At 48.5% G+C, this 18,618-nt stretch overlaps 1 protein-coding gene across 1 annotated transcript; it reads left to right on the forward strand.

The window, feature by feature from the left end:
- Positions 1 to 4,850: 4,850 nt before the first annotated feature.
- DACT2 (dishevelled binding antagonist of beta catenin 2) lies at positions 4,851 to 16,926 on the forward strand. Its single transcript, XM_014795366.2, has 4 exons — positions 4,851 to 5,087; positions 10,924 to 11,056; positions 12,178 to 12,420; positions 13,364 to 16,926. The coding sequence occupies exons 1-4, from the start codon at positions 4,851 to 4,853 to the stop codon at positions 15,013 to 15,015; spliced, it is 2,265 nt and encodes a 754-aa protein (XP_014650852.2). The 3' UTR covers positions 15,016 to 16,926.
- The last annotated feature ends 1,692 nt before the right edge of the window (positions 16,927 to 18,618 follow it).

The raw sequence follows: 18,618 nt of genomic DNA on the forward strand, positions 1-18,618 counted from the left end.
GACACCACAAATGAGGTCTGAGCCATGCCAACTGAAGGAAAGAGAGGCCAATGGGCCAAGAATTCATTGCAAGAAGTTAGAAAAAGTAATCTAATAAATTATACCCAAAGTAAATAGACTGAAGGAAATCATAAAGAAAAGAGCATCGATTAATGAATTAGAAAACAACAAAAACAGAGAGGGTCACCAAAGTCAAAAGGTGGTTCTTTGAAAAGACTGATAAAATTGTTAAACCATTGCCAAGGCTGATCAAGACCAAAAAATAAAAAGGAAAAAAAGCACAAATAACCAATGATAGAAGAAAATGCCGGAATGGGGGTGTGGAGGCACGTATCACTACAGATCTGATAAACATCTGCAGATGTCACAGAACACTTAGGCCAACACAACTGAAAATAGGGACGAAATAAAAAAAACGGGAACAATACATCTGCAACAAAGTGACACGAGAAGAAAGAAAAAGTCTGAATAATTATGTAACTATTTCAGAACTTGAATTCATAATTTAAAATTTTTAGACAAAGAAAACCCAGGCACAGATGGGTCCATTAACATTCTACTAGACATTTGGGAATGAAATGATCTTCATCTTATACAAACCGTTACACGGAAGATCAAAAGTGAGAATGTTTTCACTCAGTCTATAGCACTGATTCTGAAAAAACCCAGAAACGAATTTATGAGAAAGGAGAATGATGGGCTGATCTCACTCATGAAAATGGACCCAGAACTCTAAAACAAATTGTTATCAAACTAAATCCAGCAATATGTTAATGGGAAATATATGTCACGACCAGTGTGGTTTATCCAGAAATGCAAGGCAAGCATTACATTTGCAAATCAACATCAATCATGATACTAACAGAAAAAAAAAGGAGAAAAATAATATAATCACTTCAATAGCTATAAAAAATATCTTTGATAAAACTCAACATCCATTTTAGGACTAGAAGACAATTTCCTTAATCTGATAGAGAACATACAAAACACATAGCAAACATTTTTATTGGTGAAACATAGAAAATCTTCCCACTGCCCTTGGAAATGATCCATGGATGCTTGATAACATCACATTTCTTGACATTGTACTGAAGGTCCTAGCCACTGCAATAAAGCAAAAAAAAACAAATAAAAGGTATAAGGATGGGAGAGAAAAAAATAAAATTGCCATTAGTTACAGACATCAGAAAAAAAAAATTAAGAAAGTAGGGATAAACCTAATGAAAATTTACAAGACCTCTACACAAAAAATCGTAAAATAACTTTAGAGACATTAAAGAAAATCTTTATAAATAAAGGAGTATTCCAGTTACAGAGATTATAAGACTCAATATTATAAAGACATCATTTCTCCCCAAATGTACCTATAGAGTCAATGCAATCCCCATCAAAACACCAATAAGCTTTTTGTAGACATCTACTTGATGATTCTACAATTTACACAATATTGTAAAGTTTCAAGGATATTTAAGACACGCTTGAAGAACAAGGAGGGAGAACTTAGTCTACCGAACATCAACACTTCAGATAAATCGACAATAATTATGGCAAGTGCCAGGATAGACAGACACACTAATCAAACAGAAGAAGGAGTGCAGAACTGATCCAAACATACATATGGACACTTTATTTATGACAGAGATGGCACTGCAGAACAGTTCAAAAAGGACTGTTTTTTTAAAATAAATATTGCACTGGGATATGTGTTTCAGAAAAAGTAAATTGTGATCCCCCTACCTCATACAATGCACAAAAAGCCATTCTAGGTGGATTGTGGATCTAAATAAGATCAGTAAATGATAAATTTTCTAGAAGCAGCATTAAATAATATCTTCAAGATCTTGGATGAGCAAAAAATTTCTTTAAAATGGCACATAAAGGATCAATGGACTACATAAAAATTAAGAACTTCTGTTCTGTAAAAGACATCATTAAGAAACTCCATAGATGGGAGAAGACAGATTACTCATAAAGCGCTCATATCCAGTCTCTCCCTCTTTGGAAGAAAATGTAAAGGAAGAACCATGAATTTTTTTACAAAGAAAAGTAGCACCAAGGATCTTCTTCAATACACTCACTATGTAGTTGAGAAAACTAAAGGCAAAGGAGCTTCGGAACTGAGGTCTTTTAAGTCTCAGCCTAATGCTTCTTCTCCCATACTAGACAAGATAAACATAGAGAACCAAGGAGAAAACAAGAGAATCATAAGATAACCTGAAATATCCTCATTCTCATAAAAGGCATCTAAGAAAAACCTACAGCTAACATTGTGCTCAGTGGTAGAAGACTGAGCGCGTTCCTCTAAGAATAGGAATAGACAAGGGTGCCTGTTCACACTTCTATTCTACATTGTACTGGAAGTTCTAGGCAGAGCAGTAAGGCAAGAAAAAGAAACAAAAAGCATCCAAATACGAAAGGAAGAAGTGAAACTCTATTTCCAGATGACATAATCTTGTAAATTAAAAAAAAAGAAATGCAAAGGAATCCACTAAAAGTCTATTAGAACTAACAAACAAATTCAGCAAGTTTGCTGGGATCAGTATAAAAAAATCAATTGCTTATTTCTATACAGTAGCAAAGAACATTCTGAAAACAAAATTAGAAAACATTTCCATTTACAATAGTGTCAAAAACAATAAAATACTTAGAAATAAATTTAACAAAGGAAGTGCAAGACTTGTACGCTGAAAACTACAGAACGCTGTTGAGAGAATTAAAGAAGACCTAAAGAAATGGAAAAACATCCATTTATGGGTTATGGTCCAGAACACTTTATCTTAAGGTAGCAATACTACTTCAATCAATCTACAGATTCCATGCAATCTCCATCAAAATCCCAGCTGGCTTCCTTGCAAAAACTGGCAAGCTGATCCTAAATTTCAGATGGAAATGCAAGGGACCCAGAATACTCAAAACAGTCTTGAAAAAGAACAAAGTTGGGTGACTCACATTTCCTGACTTTAAAACTTACTACAAAGCTACAGTTTTCAAAACAATGTGGATTTGGCATAAGGATAGACATATTCATCAGTGAAATAGAACTGAGAGTCCAGAAATTGATTTTCTGGATCAACTGATTTTCAACAAGGGTCTCAAGACAATTTAATGGAGAAAGAATTGTCTTTCCAACAAGTGGTGCTGGAACAACTGAATATACACATGCAAAAGAATAAAGTTGGATGCCTATCTCTCGTCATACACAAAAATTAACTCTAAATGGATCAAAGGCTTAAATGTAAGCACTAAAACTATAAAAATATTAGAAAAAAGCACAGATGTAATCTTTGACCCTGGATTAGGCAATGATTTCTTAGCTATGACACCAAAAGTACAGGCAACAAAAGAAAAAATAGATAAATTAGACTTCATCTAAATTAAAAGCTTGTTTGCTGCAAAGTACACTATCAAGAAAGTGAAAGGATATCCCACATAATGGAGAAAATATTTGCAAATTGTATATCTGATAAAGGAATTGTATCTAGAATACACGAAGAATATTTACATCTCAATAATAAAAAGACAAATAATCCAATTGTTATAAATGGGCAAAGGATTTGAATAGACATTTCTTGAAAGAAGATACACAAATAGCCAACAAGCACATGAAAAGATACTCAACATCATCAGCTATCACGGAAATGCAAGTCAAAATCACGATAAGGTACACCTACTGGGATGGTATAACCAAAAAGACAAATGTTGGCATGGATGAGGAGAGATTGGAAGCTTCATCCAGTGCTGGTGAGAATGTAAAATGGTACAGCCACTTTGGAAAACAGTCTGGCAGTTCTTCAAAAGATTAAACACAGCAGTTACCCATGACCCAGCAATTCCACTCTTAGGTATAGACCCAAGAGAAACGAAAACATTTTCCTACAAAAACTAGTACCTACATAGCAGCACTATTCATAATAGCTAAAAAGTGGAAACAACGCAAATGTCCATCAACCAATGAATGGATAAATAAAAGTGATCCATCCATACAACGGAATGTCATTTACTAATAAAAAGGAATCAAGTACTGATACATGCTACCACATGGATGACCCTTGAAGATATGCTCAGTGAAAGAAGCCAGCCACAAAAGACCACCTATTGTCTGATTCTATTTATATAAAACGCCAGAATAGGCAGTTTAGTGATTGGGGTGCAGTGAGGGAATGGAGGGTGCCTGCTAATGGGTACAGGGTTTCCTTCTAGAGTGATGAAATGTTCTAAGATTGATTGTGATGATAACTGCACAACTTTGTAAGTATACTAAGGACCACCAACTTGTACACTTTAAATAGGTGAATTGTATGGTACATGAATTATATCTCAATAAGCTATTATTTAATAATAAAATAGAGACAAGCTGAGGTTTCCAAACTACAGATATGTTAGGCAAAGTGAATATTTCTCCAAGTTATAATGAGTTAATAACAGTAACACAGTCCTTTCAATGTGATACTGTCTCAAGAATTTATCTTTAAAAATATTTTTTTAAACCTAAACAAAACCTTCCACCCGGTTTGTTCCACTTTCGCCCCTTTCCCCCTCTCCCTCACGGGCTCCTCCTTCCCCTGCGGTCCCCGCGAGGTCACAGCACGAATTCCGGGCTCACTTGAGTGCGCGGGTCCCGGGGTCCCCAGGGCGCGGGGCTCAGCCGACGGGGCGGGCCTGGGGGCGGCCGCTGTGACCCCGGGGCGTGTGCAAATACCGCCCTCCACCGCCACCGATAGGTCCCACCCCACCTTGGCGACCTGCGGGTCGGGGGCGGGGAGAGGCGGCGCAGGAGGCAGCGCACACGGCCGGGGCGCCGCTCGGGAGGCCGAGGAGGCTCCGGGAGGCTGGGGAGGCCGGGGCTCGGGATGTGGGCGCCCGGCGGCCCGCCGGGCCCCGCGGGCTGGGACCGCCGCCGGGTGGGCGCCAGGCTGCGCGCCGCGCTCGCGGGGCTGCACGAGCTGCAGGGGCTGCGCGCTACGCAGCAGGCGCGCGTGCGGAGCGCCCTGGCCATGCAGCCCCCTCCCGGGGCGGCCGCCCCCCGCGGCCCCCGCTCCCACGAGCTGCGGCTGGAGGCGGCGCTGGCGGCGCTGCAGGAGCAGTTGGTAAGGAGCGCGCGCGGGGGTTGTGGGGGTGCTCGGGGCGCGCCGGGCCGCGGGGAGCGGGTCCTCCCGGTGCGGGCAGCGCGGTGGACGGGCTGTGCGATGATTGAGGGGCACCCTGTGGGATTTCATGGACGCAGTTCAGTTCCAAAGGAGACGGACCTGGAGGCCCGAGGCGCAGGGGGAGCCCTCCTGATCCTGAAAGTGGCCCGGACCTGCGCGCCCACGCTTAGCCGCGCATTGGGGCTGCACCCTGCTCTGCCTACTCCTCACGTAGACGGAATTTTAGAATGCGTTCCTGTTTGCTTGAGTTTCAGTGCTGTTCTGTTAAGAACGCATTAAATCGGTTTCTCCTGGTGGGGGCCACTTGGGATCCTGGCATCAGATCCCGGGTACCGGGTTGTCCCTGCTGCGCAAGATCAGGGACAGCAGTGCCAGCGAGCAAAGCCAACCCGAGCTGCCCCAGTACTGGGCTCAGGTTGAATGGGGTCGTCATTGTGACAAAATATGGGGGAGAGCATGTACCTACTGAGGGCTTCTTCGTCTTTAGAATGTAAACGTGACCTGTAAAAAGTGATGTGTGCTCTGAGTCCCAACGGGCGTGGAACTGTGGACCGTCTTAGACTGGCTTCACCATTGTGTCTTCTCCTGGCTACTTGGCCTCCTCCAAGTGCCGGTTGCTTTCCAGATGATTGAAGACTCTGGATGATGGCTCCTCCGGGTAGAAAGATTTCTGTTTAATGGAGTTAACTCTATTAGTGTGTGTAATTTCTTTTAAATTAGAAATTCAGATCCGTCCTGTTTAAAAGTCGCTGTCCCTACAAAGTAGCCAGGATGGAGCTGCAGTGTTGCTGTCCACTTAGCCCAATCACCTCGACTTGTTAACTGCTCTGGGCTAGAGAATCAGGAAGTCTGGTGTCTTGAGATGCCCCCCAGGACTCCTGTATCTTCCGGTATTGCAGAGACGGGCGCTAACTTTGCAGCCTCTCCTGTGATTCGGCTGCTTCGTTGCAGAGGGAAGGAGCTGATTATTGAGTGGAACCTTCATCAATTGTTTTACCTGCCCAGTTAATCAAGTCATGGCAGCATATTTATGTCGTGTTTGCACCCAGACACATCCTTCCTTACTTGAGCTCTGCGAGGCCCACAAAAGCCGACAGAAGTGCCTGAGACACGTGTCACAGGAAGGAGCTGTTGAGATGCTGCTGTGAATTGTTCTGTCAAGGGGTTAGAAACAGAGTTGGTGATTAACTTGGCTGAAGTAACTCACAAATCAGACTTGTGAGTTCTCAGCCTCTAATTACAAGTAGCCTTCTGGAAGAGAAGATCAAACAGGTTTTTTGTTTAATTTTTTTTTTTTAATGTGGGGACCAGAAGGAACACGCAGACTTTGTCTTGAAACTTTGTTCTTGGAAAGGATTATGTGATCAAAAGAGAAGAATAATTGAGTTTGTGTGACATCAGCTCTGCGCTTAACACTTTCACATTTTTCTTACAGGGGAAAAATTAGGGGTGATACTAGTTCTATGATGAAGAATACAATCAAAAGACTTTCATCTCCAGTACAATCACACACTCGAGTAACTCCCACTTAACTGAGGGCCCCCTCCTGCCCCACCCTGGTGTTAACCTGGTCATGGGTCACCATTCAGGTGTGAAAACAGGAAGAACTTTTATCTGACCCCAGGCAGCTTTATCCTGCAGGATTTCCCAAGTGAGAATGAGCCTGAGCATCTCCAGGGATTTAAACTACAATTAGGAAAAGAGCAGCATTTATCACATTAACACTTAGAATGTGCTGCAGCTTTTTAATTGCTGCATCTAAAGTCACAAAAGAGCGCACAGTAGGTGCTCAGTAAGTATTTGCTGAAGAAATAAGTGAGCGACATTTATTGCTGTAACAGAAGGGAAAATGATTTCAGTATTTACAATCCCCTTGTTCCACATTTCTAAGCTAATGAAGCCCCATGACCTCTGACCAAAGCAGTCTTTATTGTCTGCCCAGTCCTGTGCTCACCTGTTTAAATCTTCAGGCAGATTTGTCATTCCCTGAGGAGTGGCCGCCACCCCCATTTTTAGAAGGATTACTTGCCCAGCAACACTGACGTGGAAAGGCTTGGATGCCCCACAGGAGTCTGGGAGCTCCATGTCCACCAGGAGGCGCTGTTGGCATCCGTGGGAGAGGTACCCTTAAGTGGGAAGTGGAGAGGGGTTCTGGGCACCCTGCAGTGAAATCTTATCCTGATGAGATTCCCCGTAGTTGACTTTGCTGGTCGTGGCTTGTCCTAAAAGTGGCAGCGTGCAACAACTTCTCACTGACAGTTTCCAGCATTAAATGCTGTGAAAGCTGAGGTCTGACTCTGCAGCTGTAGATGTGATGTCTGGTATTGTCCTTGAACCGACGTGCTGGCTTCCAGAATTCATAGAGGAATGAACACTCAAGGTCAGGAGTGAGGGTGAGGCATCCACAGGACCGTGCCCGGCCTCCGTCTGCGGGTCTCCAGGGCTTGTTATCCATGAGGCTGGTCTGTGACCTGGTCCTCTGCTGTTGCCTGATGGACTTCTTTTCAAGTTAGGTAGTAACCTTGACCCACCCGCAGGGCACATGCGATAGCCACGGAATTCATGCATGAAATGTTTTCTTTGCACATTCCAGCTTTCCAGGGAAGAGCGGTGGTGTTTTAGAGGCCAGCTCTGTATTCTGAACTTGGGGGCATGTTTCATTTTTGTCCACTTTGTCTGCCATAAAGGTTTGAGAAGGCTGGAAAGCTGAATTGTAAATGGGAGCAAAAGACAAAACAAATGGAAACTAGATCTTTCCTTATGGCAAATACAGTAAACATTTCAAAGAAAGAGATAAGCTGAATACACAGTGACACATCACCTGACGATGTCTCAGTCTATGGTGGACACGGGCCACACAGATGACGGTGGTCCCATAAGATTAACGCCATACAGCCTAGGCATGTAGTAGGCTGCACCATCTAGGTCTGTGTGAGTACACTCTGTGATGTTTGCACAGCTACGGGATTGCCTAACACATTTTTCAGAACTGCCCCCTTCATTAAGCAATACGTGACTGTGTTTTTCATGGCATTCCTTGGGTAAAAGCCCTCAAACCTTTTGTGGTCCGTTTGTGCTCCCTGGGAAGCATGTTAAAATGCAGGTTCCCAGGCGTGCCCTAGAGTCTCAGTTGGTGGATGCGACATGGAGCCCAAGAATCTGCATTTATAGCCGGGTGATCCCACCTGCTGGGGAACCGTGGCTGTGCTCCCTGTGACACGGGCACCCCTTACCCCTTAGCTAGGTTTGGGGGTTCTGACACAATACGCTGCCCCGACAGTGCTCCTGTTCCCTGAAGAGTGATCGGGGAGTGGAGGTGGCCCCCCAAGCTTGCTCGCTGCTCTGGAGGGAATGTGTGACTGCTGGTCATGATCACGCAGCAGTGACGTCTTTGTAACACATTTCCTCTGCAGAAGTACGTGGATATAGACACTCCGTGGCTGGCTTTGCAGTCGATTATGCTCCATCCTGGGCACAGAAGGGACGTTTGACTGTTAGCACCAAGTTACATGCCAAGAAGGAGTTAATGAAAAGCAGAGACACAAAAACCCCAGTGAGGGACGGGAAGGGTTGACGAGGACGGCGTAAATCCTGAACGGTCCTGAGGATGTAGTAAATCATCTGTGAGGACCCGAGGCTGTGTGTCTGTGGCCTCTCTCATTAATCAGAAACCACCAACTGGACGCCTGGCTGGCCAAGGATTAATCACAGAGCCATCAATCGCAGCACAGACACGCAGGGAAAGGGGACTGGGGATGGGGAGGAAGCCAGCTGGCGGATGCAGAGATGTCCTCCTTCTCCAGAAGAAAGAGAACGTCGTGATTTGTAAGAGAAGAGGTCAAATCAATGTTTTTAAACACTGAAGGCCTAAGAGGAACTTAATCTTCTGTCGGTAGCGTGGTCTTGTTTTATGACAGGAAAAGAAAAAGTCATTTGCACTAAAAATACACACTGGCCCCTTTGTTTGATTCTAAGTGTTTTTACACGGATGGTCACTGGCCGGAAGCCATCGTTGCTTGCTCCACTGGCCCCTCTGGTGGTGCTGTTCACAGGGGGACAGGTTAAGAAGCCGGGATGTTTAGGCCAGTCTGGGTGGTTCTGGGAGTATAAAGTTTCCATTAAATTCAGGACTGGTTTAAACACTGTGCTGCATTTACAGATAATATTATGGCTGCGAGACTCTATTACTGTAAAACTTGGGGATTGTTCTGAGACCCTGAATTGGGCCCTGAGTAACGTGGAGCTGGGCGTGATGGTCTGCCCCTCACCAGGGGCCTCGTGTTGGGCCCGGGGCCTCTCACCTGGTTAACCCCACCTTGGAGTATCAGAACGCTCTGGGATTTCTCATAAGAATTGGAAATTATTGCCACCTGCTTCTCTCCTGGACTGATTTTTCATATTATTGAAATTACTGAAGTAATTCCCCTGAGCCCCAAATTATGGGGAATTCCTCATTCCCTGTGTAAAAATTTGGAACACAATCATTTTCTTAAACAGGAGGAACCACATAATTGCGTTCATTAATTATTTGCCTTAAACTTAATTGTTAATCAAAACGAGAGATTTATGCAGTGGACCTTGAAGACAGGGTGAAGTTTTATAATTGAAAGAAGGAAGTTAGCATTTATTAAACAGCCAGTGCTGGTTGTTCTACATATACTGTCATGCATCGCTTAATGACGGGGACGTGTTCTGAGAAATGCATTGCTAGGGGATTTCGTCATTGTGGGAACATCATAGAGTGTGCTTACACAAACCTAGATGGTACAGCCCACTACACACGTAGGGTCTATGGTACTGATCTTATGGGAGCACCGTTGTCTATGAGGTCCGTTTTGAACTGAGGTATCATTCTGTGGCACGTGACTATATATTGTTTACGTGTGTGTACGTGTGTATATGTGTGTATGAATATATATTATGAGCATTAACCACATACGTGTATTATATATATACTACGTCATGTGTATATACACACACATGTGTGTGTGGTTAATGCTTATAATCACCCATTTTGCAGTTGGGGAAGCTGAGGCCTGGAGAAGACAGAGCCTCTGCGGGCAGAGCTCAAATGATAACATCTAAACCAAAAAGATCCTCAGGCGGGGTTTCAGGTGGGGCTGGTTCCAGGCACGGCTGGCACTCTCCTCTCTTGCAGGGCCTGCCCTCCCCGAGAGCTCTACCAAACCCGAAACAGTTCAGAGTGCTGCCTGTAAAACAGGGGGGCTAAGCATATGCAGGAGGGCCTTTTGTCCTCTCCTGGGGAATTTCCTGTCCCATGAAAGGTCAAAGATCAGCCTTCCCCAGATGCCTCCCGTGGGGTGTGGACAGGGGTGCTGTGTGAAAGAGTTCGGCCATGCAGCCACCAAACGCAAGGCCATTACCCGTGAGCACGGGGAAAGATCTTACATAGAGCTGGAAAAAAAGACAACAGCTGAGAATAGTGTCTGTGGTTCCTGCCAGAGGAGGGGTTTTTGTGCTGTTTTTGATCCTGATTTCACTCTCAGAAGCTGTATTACTCTATATCCTTAAAAAACAATATCTAACTGAAAATTCCTGATAAAAAAAGAAAAAGTTTGCAATTGGGGAAAAAAGTCTGTTGGAGGGTAGACTCTCTTTTTATTCCAGCGCAGCGGGGGAATGTCTTCCGCGCAGTGAGGCGGAGCTGCGGTCTGCAGTGGGGTTAATCACATGTACCACGGAAGTGTCGCACGGAGCCTCGAGGGGCGGTTTCTGTCCTCATGGCAGTTTGATTTCTCACTCTTTGCCTTCTTAGAACCGTTTAAGACGCCAGGACATCGGCCTGAAAACCCACTTGGACCAGCTGGACCAGCAGATCAGCGAGCTGCAGCTGGACGTGCGCAGAACCTCCAGCGAGGCCCCAGACAGCGACAGCAGGCCCAGCTCAGGTGTCTAACAGTGGGCAGGGCCTGCCTCCTTGGCCCGCCTGAGCTTTGCCACGCGTCCTGGGGACCCTCTACTTCAAGGAGCAGCGCCTTCCTGGTCTGATGTAGTCAACAGCCCTCCCGCCTCTGTTCTCAGGCAGACCTGACCTGAAAGTCAGGAGCTATATGCAAGCCTGAAAAAGCACATTATTGAAGAATATTGAAAATGAAAAACTTTTATTTAAATGTGCTTAGAAAAAAAAGGACAGAGAAAGTGTGTATATATGTGTATATATATATATATATACATTTTTTTTTAATTAGAAAAATATTGCTTTTGATGGGAAAAAAAACCCATGGGTTTCTCTCCTCTGTCTGGGCTGAGACAGATTCTGGGTTCTATTTATGCTGGATCAACATGGAAGTTGTAAATAACTTTTATGAGACAACAAAAGTATTTTTTTAAGTCTATAGGTTTATTCAGTCTCAAATCAGTATAATTTGTCAGAGAAGATGATAGTTTCTTCCCCTGCTGCCCTCGTGTCCCCCAACCTTAAAGTCACGTGGGGATAACAGTGGAGTCATCCTGACATCCAGGGTCCTGGGCTTTTTACCCACGTTACACAGGTCAGACCTTGGATCAGATGACAGACCCAGGAGACTAGCCTTCTCTCCACGTACAACATTGTCTGCGGTTTCTTTCTCTTTTTTAAAATTTTCACAATGGTGTCACGGTCTGGGCTATGTCATACACGTAGCAGGGCTGGTGCCAGAAGACCTCCCGAAATGCCCTCCTTTCTCTGATCGCTTCCTCAGATGAACTCAACAGGCACCGAAGAGGGAGGGAGGAAGATGCCTGTGGTACAGGGCTGGAAGGTGGGGGAGACGCCTCCACTTGACCGAGCAGCGGTCACATACAGCGACATGAACCACTTGCCAAGGAAAGGGATGAGCGGTGTATTGGGGGGGTACAGGGAGTTCCCCCAGCCTTGTTGGTGTGACAACAGTGGACAGTAATGGGGAGGACCCCTCCCAGGCCTGCCTTGATGAGGTCCCCCTGCCCCCATTGGCGCAGAGGCTCCCTCGTTTGAGAAAGGGGCCCACTGCCTGGACATGCACTGACCGCCTCTCTCTGCTCTGTCTAGGCTTCTACGAGCTGAGCGATGGCGGCTCCTGCTCCCTGTCCGCATCCTGCACGTCTGTGTGCAGTGACCACACATCCTCCTCCCTGAGCACTTTGCTGCCCGCTGCCCCCAAGGCCAGGCCCGGTGTGGGGGACTGCCGGCCCTGGTCAGCCGACGAGACCACCGTGTGTGGGGCCCTCCTGTCCACATGGGGACCCCAGGCCACTGAGGAGGGCGCATCCCGGCCCAGGCCGGTGTCTACAGGTAAAGGAGAGCCAGGATGGGTGGGAGGTCCCAACCCAGGCATTGGGGGGACAGCTGTGTGGCAGTCCCCGAGTCCCATCCCAGGACGACCGGGGGCGGCCACGGCCCTGCTGAGCACAGAGCAGGGAAGCCCAGGGGTGTGGTGTGGGTACTAACCCTGCAGGTGCTGCTCCAAACTCTGTCAGCTTTTTGGGTTTTGATTGGAGGTGGGAATTAAACACCCACTCTATTCATCACAGCAGGTCTGTTATAATGAAAAGCCTTTTTTCTTATTATTTAAAATGGACATCAGAAAGTTTTTTTAAAAATCCTTCCCAAACCCTCTGGCAGCCTGACTGGCATCTGCGGAAGAGCAGGGTGGGCACAGCTGAGAGAGGACCTGGAGGGAGGTCAGCTCACAGGCACATTCCTCTCACGGCCCGGGAAGGAGCCTTTCTTTTTCCTCAGACTGTCCCAAAGGAAGTGGCGTCACCTTGGGACACAGTTTGTTTCTAATATGAGACCTGGTTTAGTCATATCCATTAGATCTTTCCTTGGTGAGCGTTCCCACACTTTCCTCTTGGCGTATCTGTGAGCCTCAGGGAGGGTCTGTGCTGCAGCCTCTGGCTGGTGTCCGCTGTGTGTCGGGGAGGCCTCGTCTCCCTGGGCCTCCTCCAAGTCTTCTGTGATGAGGCCGTCGAACTCATACATTTGAGTCAGGATTTACCTTGTAAGGTATCAGTGAAGGGGGAATGGTTGGAACCGGTGATAGAATCAGCATCCAAGGAGACTTTTCCAGGCTCTTTATGTCTCGGCACCGAGTGTCACGGCAGGTGGCAGGTTGTCTCCCAGGGAAGCGGGGCGGGAGGAGCGCTTTGCTGGCCTGGGCTGCACATGCACTGGACTGAATCCTGCATTAGATGCTTCCCTTACTGATGTATTTGTTCATTTTTCTCATTCCCAGGTGATCTTGAGAGAGTCCTACTGGCTGAGGTGGGGCTCCAGAAAGCCAACGCAGACCCCAAGTCCACTTCTCTCCTCTGCTGTGGGATGGACCTCCCGCCCCACATGCTGGACCCCAAGTACCAGCGTGACCTGGTTTCCAAGGGTGGCAGGGAGGTGTACCTGTACCCCAGCCCCCTGCATGCGGTTGCTTTGCAGAGCCCCCTGTTTGTTCTGACCAAGGAGACCCCGCAGAGTGACGGCCACTCACCCCCTAGTAAGGCCCCTCCCGGTCCCACAGGTCCAAGCTCCATCCGGACTAGACCGGTCCTTGAGGCTGGCCCGGCCGGAGCCTATATAGACAGGCTGCTGCGACTGCGGGGCCGAGGGACCCCCCCAAGGGGCAGCTTGGGTAAGCAAGGACCCCCAAGACGTGAGGCATCCCCATCCCCGCAGGAGCTTGGTGGCCAGAGAGTGGACAGTGAGGACCGCCTGGAGAAGTCAGTCTGTGCCCCAGGAAGAGCAGAAGTGGGAGGGGTGGCTCAGAGGGGTGACACTAGCGGGGACAGCCTCCAGCAGCAGGGACTGACACACCTTGGGGGCACCTCGCACCCCAGCAGCCTTCCCGAGGAGGTACCCAAACCCTCCAGCAGATGCGTCGGTGGGGAGAGCGCCCCGGGCTCCCCTCGGCTGGGGTGTGGGAGGGCTAGGCAGCCGGCTCTTGGTGGCCGGAAGGTCGGGGCCAGGTCGCCCACTGGGGGAGGGGGCAGAGAGAGTCCCACTCTGGCCCCAGGGCCCTGTGGCCGCCCCCACTTTGTTGCCAGTGGAGCTGCCCCCAGGGGGCTGAAAACAGGCACCCCCCAGACAAAGGCCGCAAAGATCAAGAGAGGCGCCAGCGACAAGGCGCTGAGGTCTGGGAGGCAGCCGCCTTCGTGGGGCGCCCTCGCGGCACCCCAGCTGTCCCCCGAGTGGGGGGGCGCTCTCAGAAGGAGGCCCACCCTGTCCGGGGAGGCACCCGGCAGGGCCTGCTCCGAGGCCAGCCTCTACCCCGTGCCCTGCTTCGTCCCCCTGCTGGTGGCCCGCCGGGAGGGTCACCGGGCGTCGGCGCAGGCCTTGTTCCCCTTCGCAGCGGCCCCTCTGGTGGCGGCCGCCGGGGAGGCCAGGAGGAGGCAGCGCAGGTGGCAGTCCTCCGTGGAGATCTCAGCCAGGGCGCGCGGGGCCGGCATCCCCGACGCCGGCCTGGGGCCGCACAGGCCGGCGGCCAGGAGAGGGGGCGGCCCGCGGCCCGTGTGCGCCCGGGCCAGGCCCCAGCTGCCCCGCCAGGACGCCCTCGCCGGGAGCGAGTCGGACGGCTCCGAGCGCTCTGCCGAGTGCCCCTCCTTGCGCCCCTCCACCGTCGCGGAGAGCAGCGGGGACGAGGCCAGCGACCACACCGCCAACCGCTTCGGGGACGGGGAGTCCAGCGGCAGTGACTGGGAGGCCGGTGTGCGGGGCCGTGGGGGCGGCCTGGCCTGGCCTCGGGCGGCCCCCCAGCAGTCCCCGCGGGCCCCCGCCGGCTCCAGGCCGCCGCTGCCGCCCGTGCCCAAACTGTGTCGCGTCAAGGCCTCCAAGGCCCTGAAGAAAAAGATCCGCAGGTTCCAGCCGGCCGCACTGAAGGTCATGACCATGGTGTGAGGCCCGTGGGGACGCGGCTGAGCACGTCCCCGGGCAAAGCGACCCGTGTTCCAGGAGAAGCCTCCTCTTGAGGACCGGGGGCGCACAGGCACCAAGGGGCCTCTCCATGGCCAAGGACGGGTCCGGCTGTGTTCAGCTGCTCAATATGCAGATGTGGATCTGTGTGTCCTGCCAATTTGCTTCATCTCCCAAGTCACCGTTTGAAGGGGTCCCCTCAGAGATGACGAAGCAGGTCCCCTGAGGTCACTGTGACTCTGTGGGGTGCATTGCCCCGCTCAACAGGGACGTTCATAGAGAACTGGGAAATTTCAGATTGTATAGGCCACCCCAGCCAACTTACAACTTTGTCAGCATCTTCCCAGGACAGAGACGTCCCAGCCAGGCTTTCCCGGCGTCTGTGTTGTAATCCTGGTGGTAGCTGACCCTGTCCTGGTCCCACTTGGGCTGGGCACTGTAGTCCCAGTCCTGTTAAACCATTCCTCCCAAAAAGCGTCCTTGGAGACCGTTGCAGGACTGTGCTCTGGAAATTGGGTTGGAATGTGAGCTCCCGTGTCAAGCCCTCACCGTGAATCAACACCCTGATGATGCTGTGATCTTCGAGAATATTCTTTCCCTTGTAACCTCCCTCTGCTCCTTTCCCGGCTGGCACACAGTAGGTGTTCAGGACACCCTCCTCCTTTCCCATCTCGTAGGCGCTCTCTCACCCAAGGTGGGAAGATGTATTTCACGTGAGGACAGTCCAAACTCTGGTTCCAATACACAGAAGTTGAGCATAAAAGTGTTTTTGAAAAAATACCTTTTTTGGTGTTTATTTTTTAAAGAAAATTTCTCTCAACATTTCAAGGAGAAGATCAGGTTTTCAGGGAAGCTGCTTGCTGACTAGCACAGTATTTTCAATTCATAAGGCAGCTGTATCCTGAATCAGTCAAAACTTCTCCAAAACGCTTCCCTGGGCCTGGTGGCGTGGGGAACGTCCACCCCGTGGTCCCTCATGGCGGGGTCTGGACCCCCTCAGCCCCTGCCACAATCTGCAGGGTTGGCAGGAACTTTTGAAGGAAAATGATAAGCAAACCAGCCAAAATTTTAGTAGATTTTATACTGGGCGTTAGTTAGACATTCATGTAACAAACAGCTAGTTTCAGATACAGTTTAAAGAGCATTTTAAAAAGCAGATACGTTTTAAAAAGCAATTAACATTTTAGAACAAAGAAATCTAAATTGATCTGTGGGAAGTGAGAGGCTAAGTTTTCTGAAAGTGAAGATAGAGTGGAGGGGCTGCTCCCTGTAAAACCTCGAAAATGCAGCCATTTCTAAGGTCCCAGAGCTGACTTTGAAATTCACGCACTGCATTGAGTCTGTGTGGATAGAATTCCCACTTGTGCTTCATGGAATCTGCTTACTAACAGGGGTGAAAGGGTCTTCTTGAGCTTTTTAAAAAACTGCGTTGATATTTGAAGAAAAATTCGAACCCACCCATGATGGGGGTTTTATTATAAAAGGTATTACACAGGGTATTTTATAAAAACGGTCTAATTCTCAACCGCATGGCACACGAGGCAATGGGGCACTGGTTTTGCCAGGGCCTCTTGGCGGGTGAGGTCTCGAGATAGATTCAGAGTTGAGGGTTCCAGCTTTCGCCTCTGTCGACACAGTTTTCACAGCGTGCATCCCTAGCTGGCCGTTCTGCAGAAATGGCCGTGAAATTCCAGGTATATAGCACACTCGGCTCTATTTGACCATCTCTGGCCGTTGTTGGAGCTTTTCACAGCTAAGGGGCTTTGAATGCAGTCTTTGGAAAGTGCAGACTTCCATCCTTCATGATTAGGAACGCTGTCCTTGTCTCACAGGACTGGAAACTTAGCTGTGTCTCTCTTGCCAAGATCGTGTGGAATCAGCGCTGAAGGGGATGCAGTGGGCTTGGGCCTCTCGAGGTTTCTGACAGTGTTTATTTTTCTCAGAAACCAGGGTCCATTTCCTAATGATTCAGCCTCCACAGTGCAGCCAGACAGGAACGCATTCCAGCTCAGCGGATCCCGGGCCTGTCTGCGCAGCCAGCAAACTAATTATGCCAACTAGCCGAGCAAACTGACCAAGCAAACGAACTCTGCAAACTGAGCAAACCAACCATAAAACTCTGTAGACTGCGAGCAGAATGCAACCGAGGCACCTTCAGACAGAAAGTGTCCTCAGTGATCAATCATCAGTCTCCCTCCCTCCCTCTCTGTCTCTGTCTCTCTCTCAACCATGGTGGCACAGACACACACTTCCATCTGCCCAAGGCACCAGTCCACTTCCTTGCTGGTCATGTTGCATTTCCTCTCAGGCAGGTTTGCAGTAAGTAAATATAACTCGAGATGCCACTCCTCGATCAGTAATTCAGCAGGAGGACACAGCCCAGGGCTCCGGTCCTCCTGGGCTGTTGGCTATGACAAGGCCCGGCCATCTTCATAACCTCCCTGGGTTTGCTTCTTCCTTTATAAAATGAGGTTGTTAATACCTCAGGGTTTGTTTGGCCTGAGGAGGAAATTGATGGTGTTGAAAATGCTACCCACATGGGTCCCATCTGAGGGGCATGAGGAAGGACTGGGGAGGGAGCGGCAAGGAAAGAGCAGACCAGGGCCTTGTCTGGCTCTGTGGGTCAGCACGGTGACGGTCAGGCCCGGCCTCCTGTGGGGTGAGGAGTCAGCGCAGGTCTCTGACCCCCTTCTGCGAGCAGCACCCAGGCACCACCAGGAAGGACTGAGGGTCTGCGGCTGCGGGGCTCAGGGGAGATGGCTCTTTGTGGAAGTACTTTAAAGCACAGAGCACCATGGTAAGAAGCCAGTCGAGTACTAGATGACAAAGCAGAGTCTTAAGTGCTATAAACTCAGAGAAGGAGGATATTCTAGGAAGGCAGATGGTCCAGAGCAGAATGTGCAGAAATGAGGATTAATTGAGACATTCTATTTATTCGTCTGGGTATTTCATATTTTTAGCACATTTTTCTTCTGCACTGGCACACTCGTAACTGCTCAGTGAAGGGAGATGAAGCAGGAGACCCACCTGCCCAGAACGGGGCCTGGGGGGTATCAGGTGATGGGGGTCCTTCAAGTGCGGGTGAAGACAGACAGGCTATTTCTCCATCCCTAAAGCATTCTTTAAAAAAAGACAATTCACATTTTGACTTTTTGGATCATTAGAAATCATTTGTAACTTCCAGCATGATTGAAATACAAATTCTTTAGCAAAAAAATAAAAATAAAAAAAAGATAAGCTAGTTCTTTCTAATATCAAAGTCAAGCTAAGGTAGAAATTAAATACGTAAGAATTGCACATTTATAAGAATTAGAAAAAATTTAATTATGTCAGAGAAAATCCCCCAATGAATTTTAGCAAATCATACTGTATCATTTAAGGAAACAGAATTCTTATCTTTTATTATGGACTGAATGTTCATGTCCTCCCAAATCCATGTGTCGAAGCTCTAACTCCCAGTGTGACAGCATTTGGAGATGGTGTCAGGGGTGGTGATCAGGGTGAGATGAGGTCTTTAACCCTTGATGGGATTAAAGAAGAGCTCACATGAGCACAGCAAAGTGGCTGCTGCCCAAAAGCCAAGAGAAG

Source organism: Ceratotherium simum, chromosome 38 (assembly GCF_057802395.1).
Source record: "Ceratotherium simum simum isolate JZ-2026a chromosome 38, ASM5780239v1, whole genome shotgun sequence".
Classification (NCBI taxonomy): Eukaryota; Metazoa; Chordata; class Mammalia; order Perissodactyla; family Rhinocerotidae; genus Ceratotherium; species Ceratotherium simum.

Excerpts from the sequence above, each read along its gene's own strand:
- DACT2 (XM_014795366.2), top strand. The coding sequence starts at position 4,851 with ATGTGGGCGCCCGGCGGCCCGCCGGGCCCCGCGGGCTGGGACCGCCGC. Across the intron at positions 11,057-12,177 it reads CGACAGCAGGCCCAGCTCAG|GCTTCTACGAGCTGAGCGAT; the intron begins GTGTCTAACAGT and ends TGCTCTGTCTAG. Across the intron at positions 12,421-13,363 it reads GCCCAGGCCGGTGTCTACAG|GTGATCTTGAGAGAGTCCTA; the intron begins GTAAAGGAGAGC and ends TCTCATTCCCAG.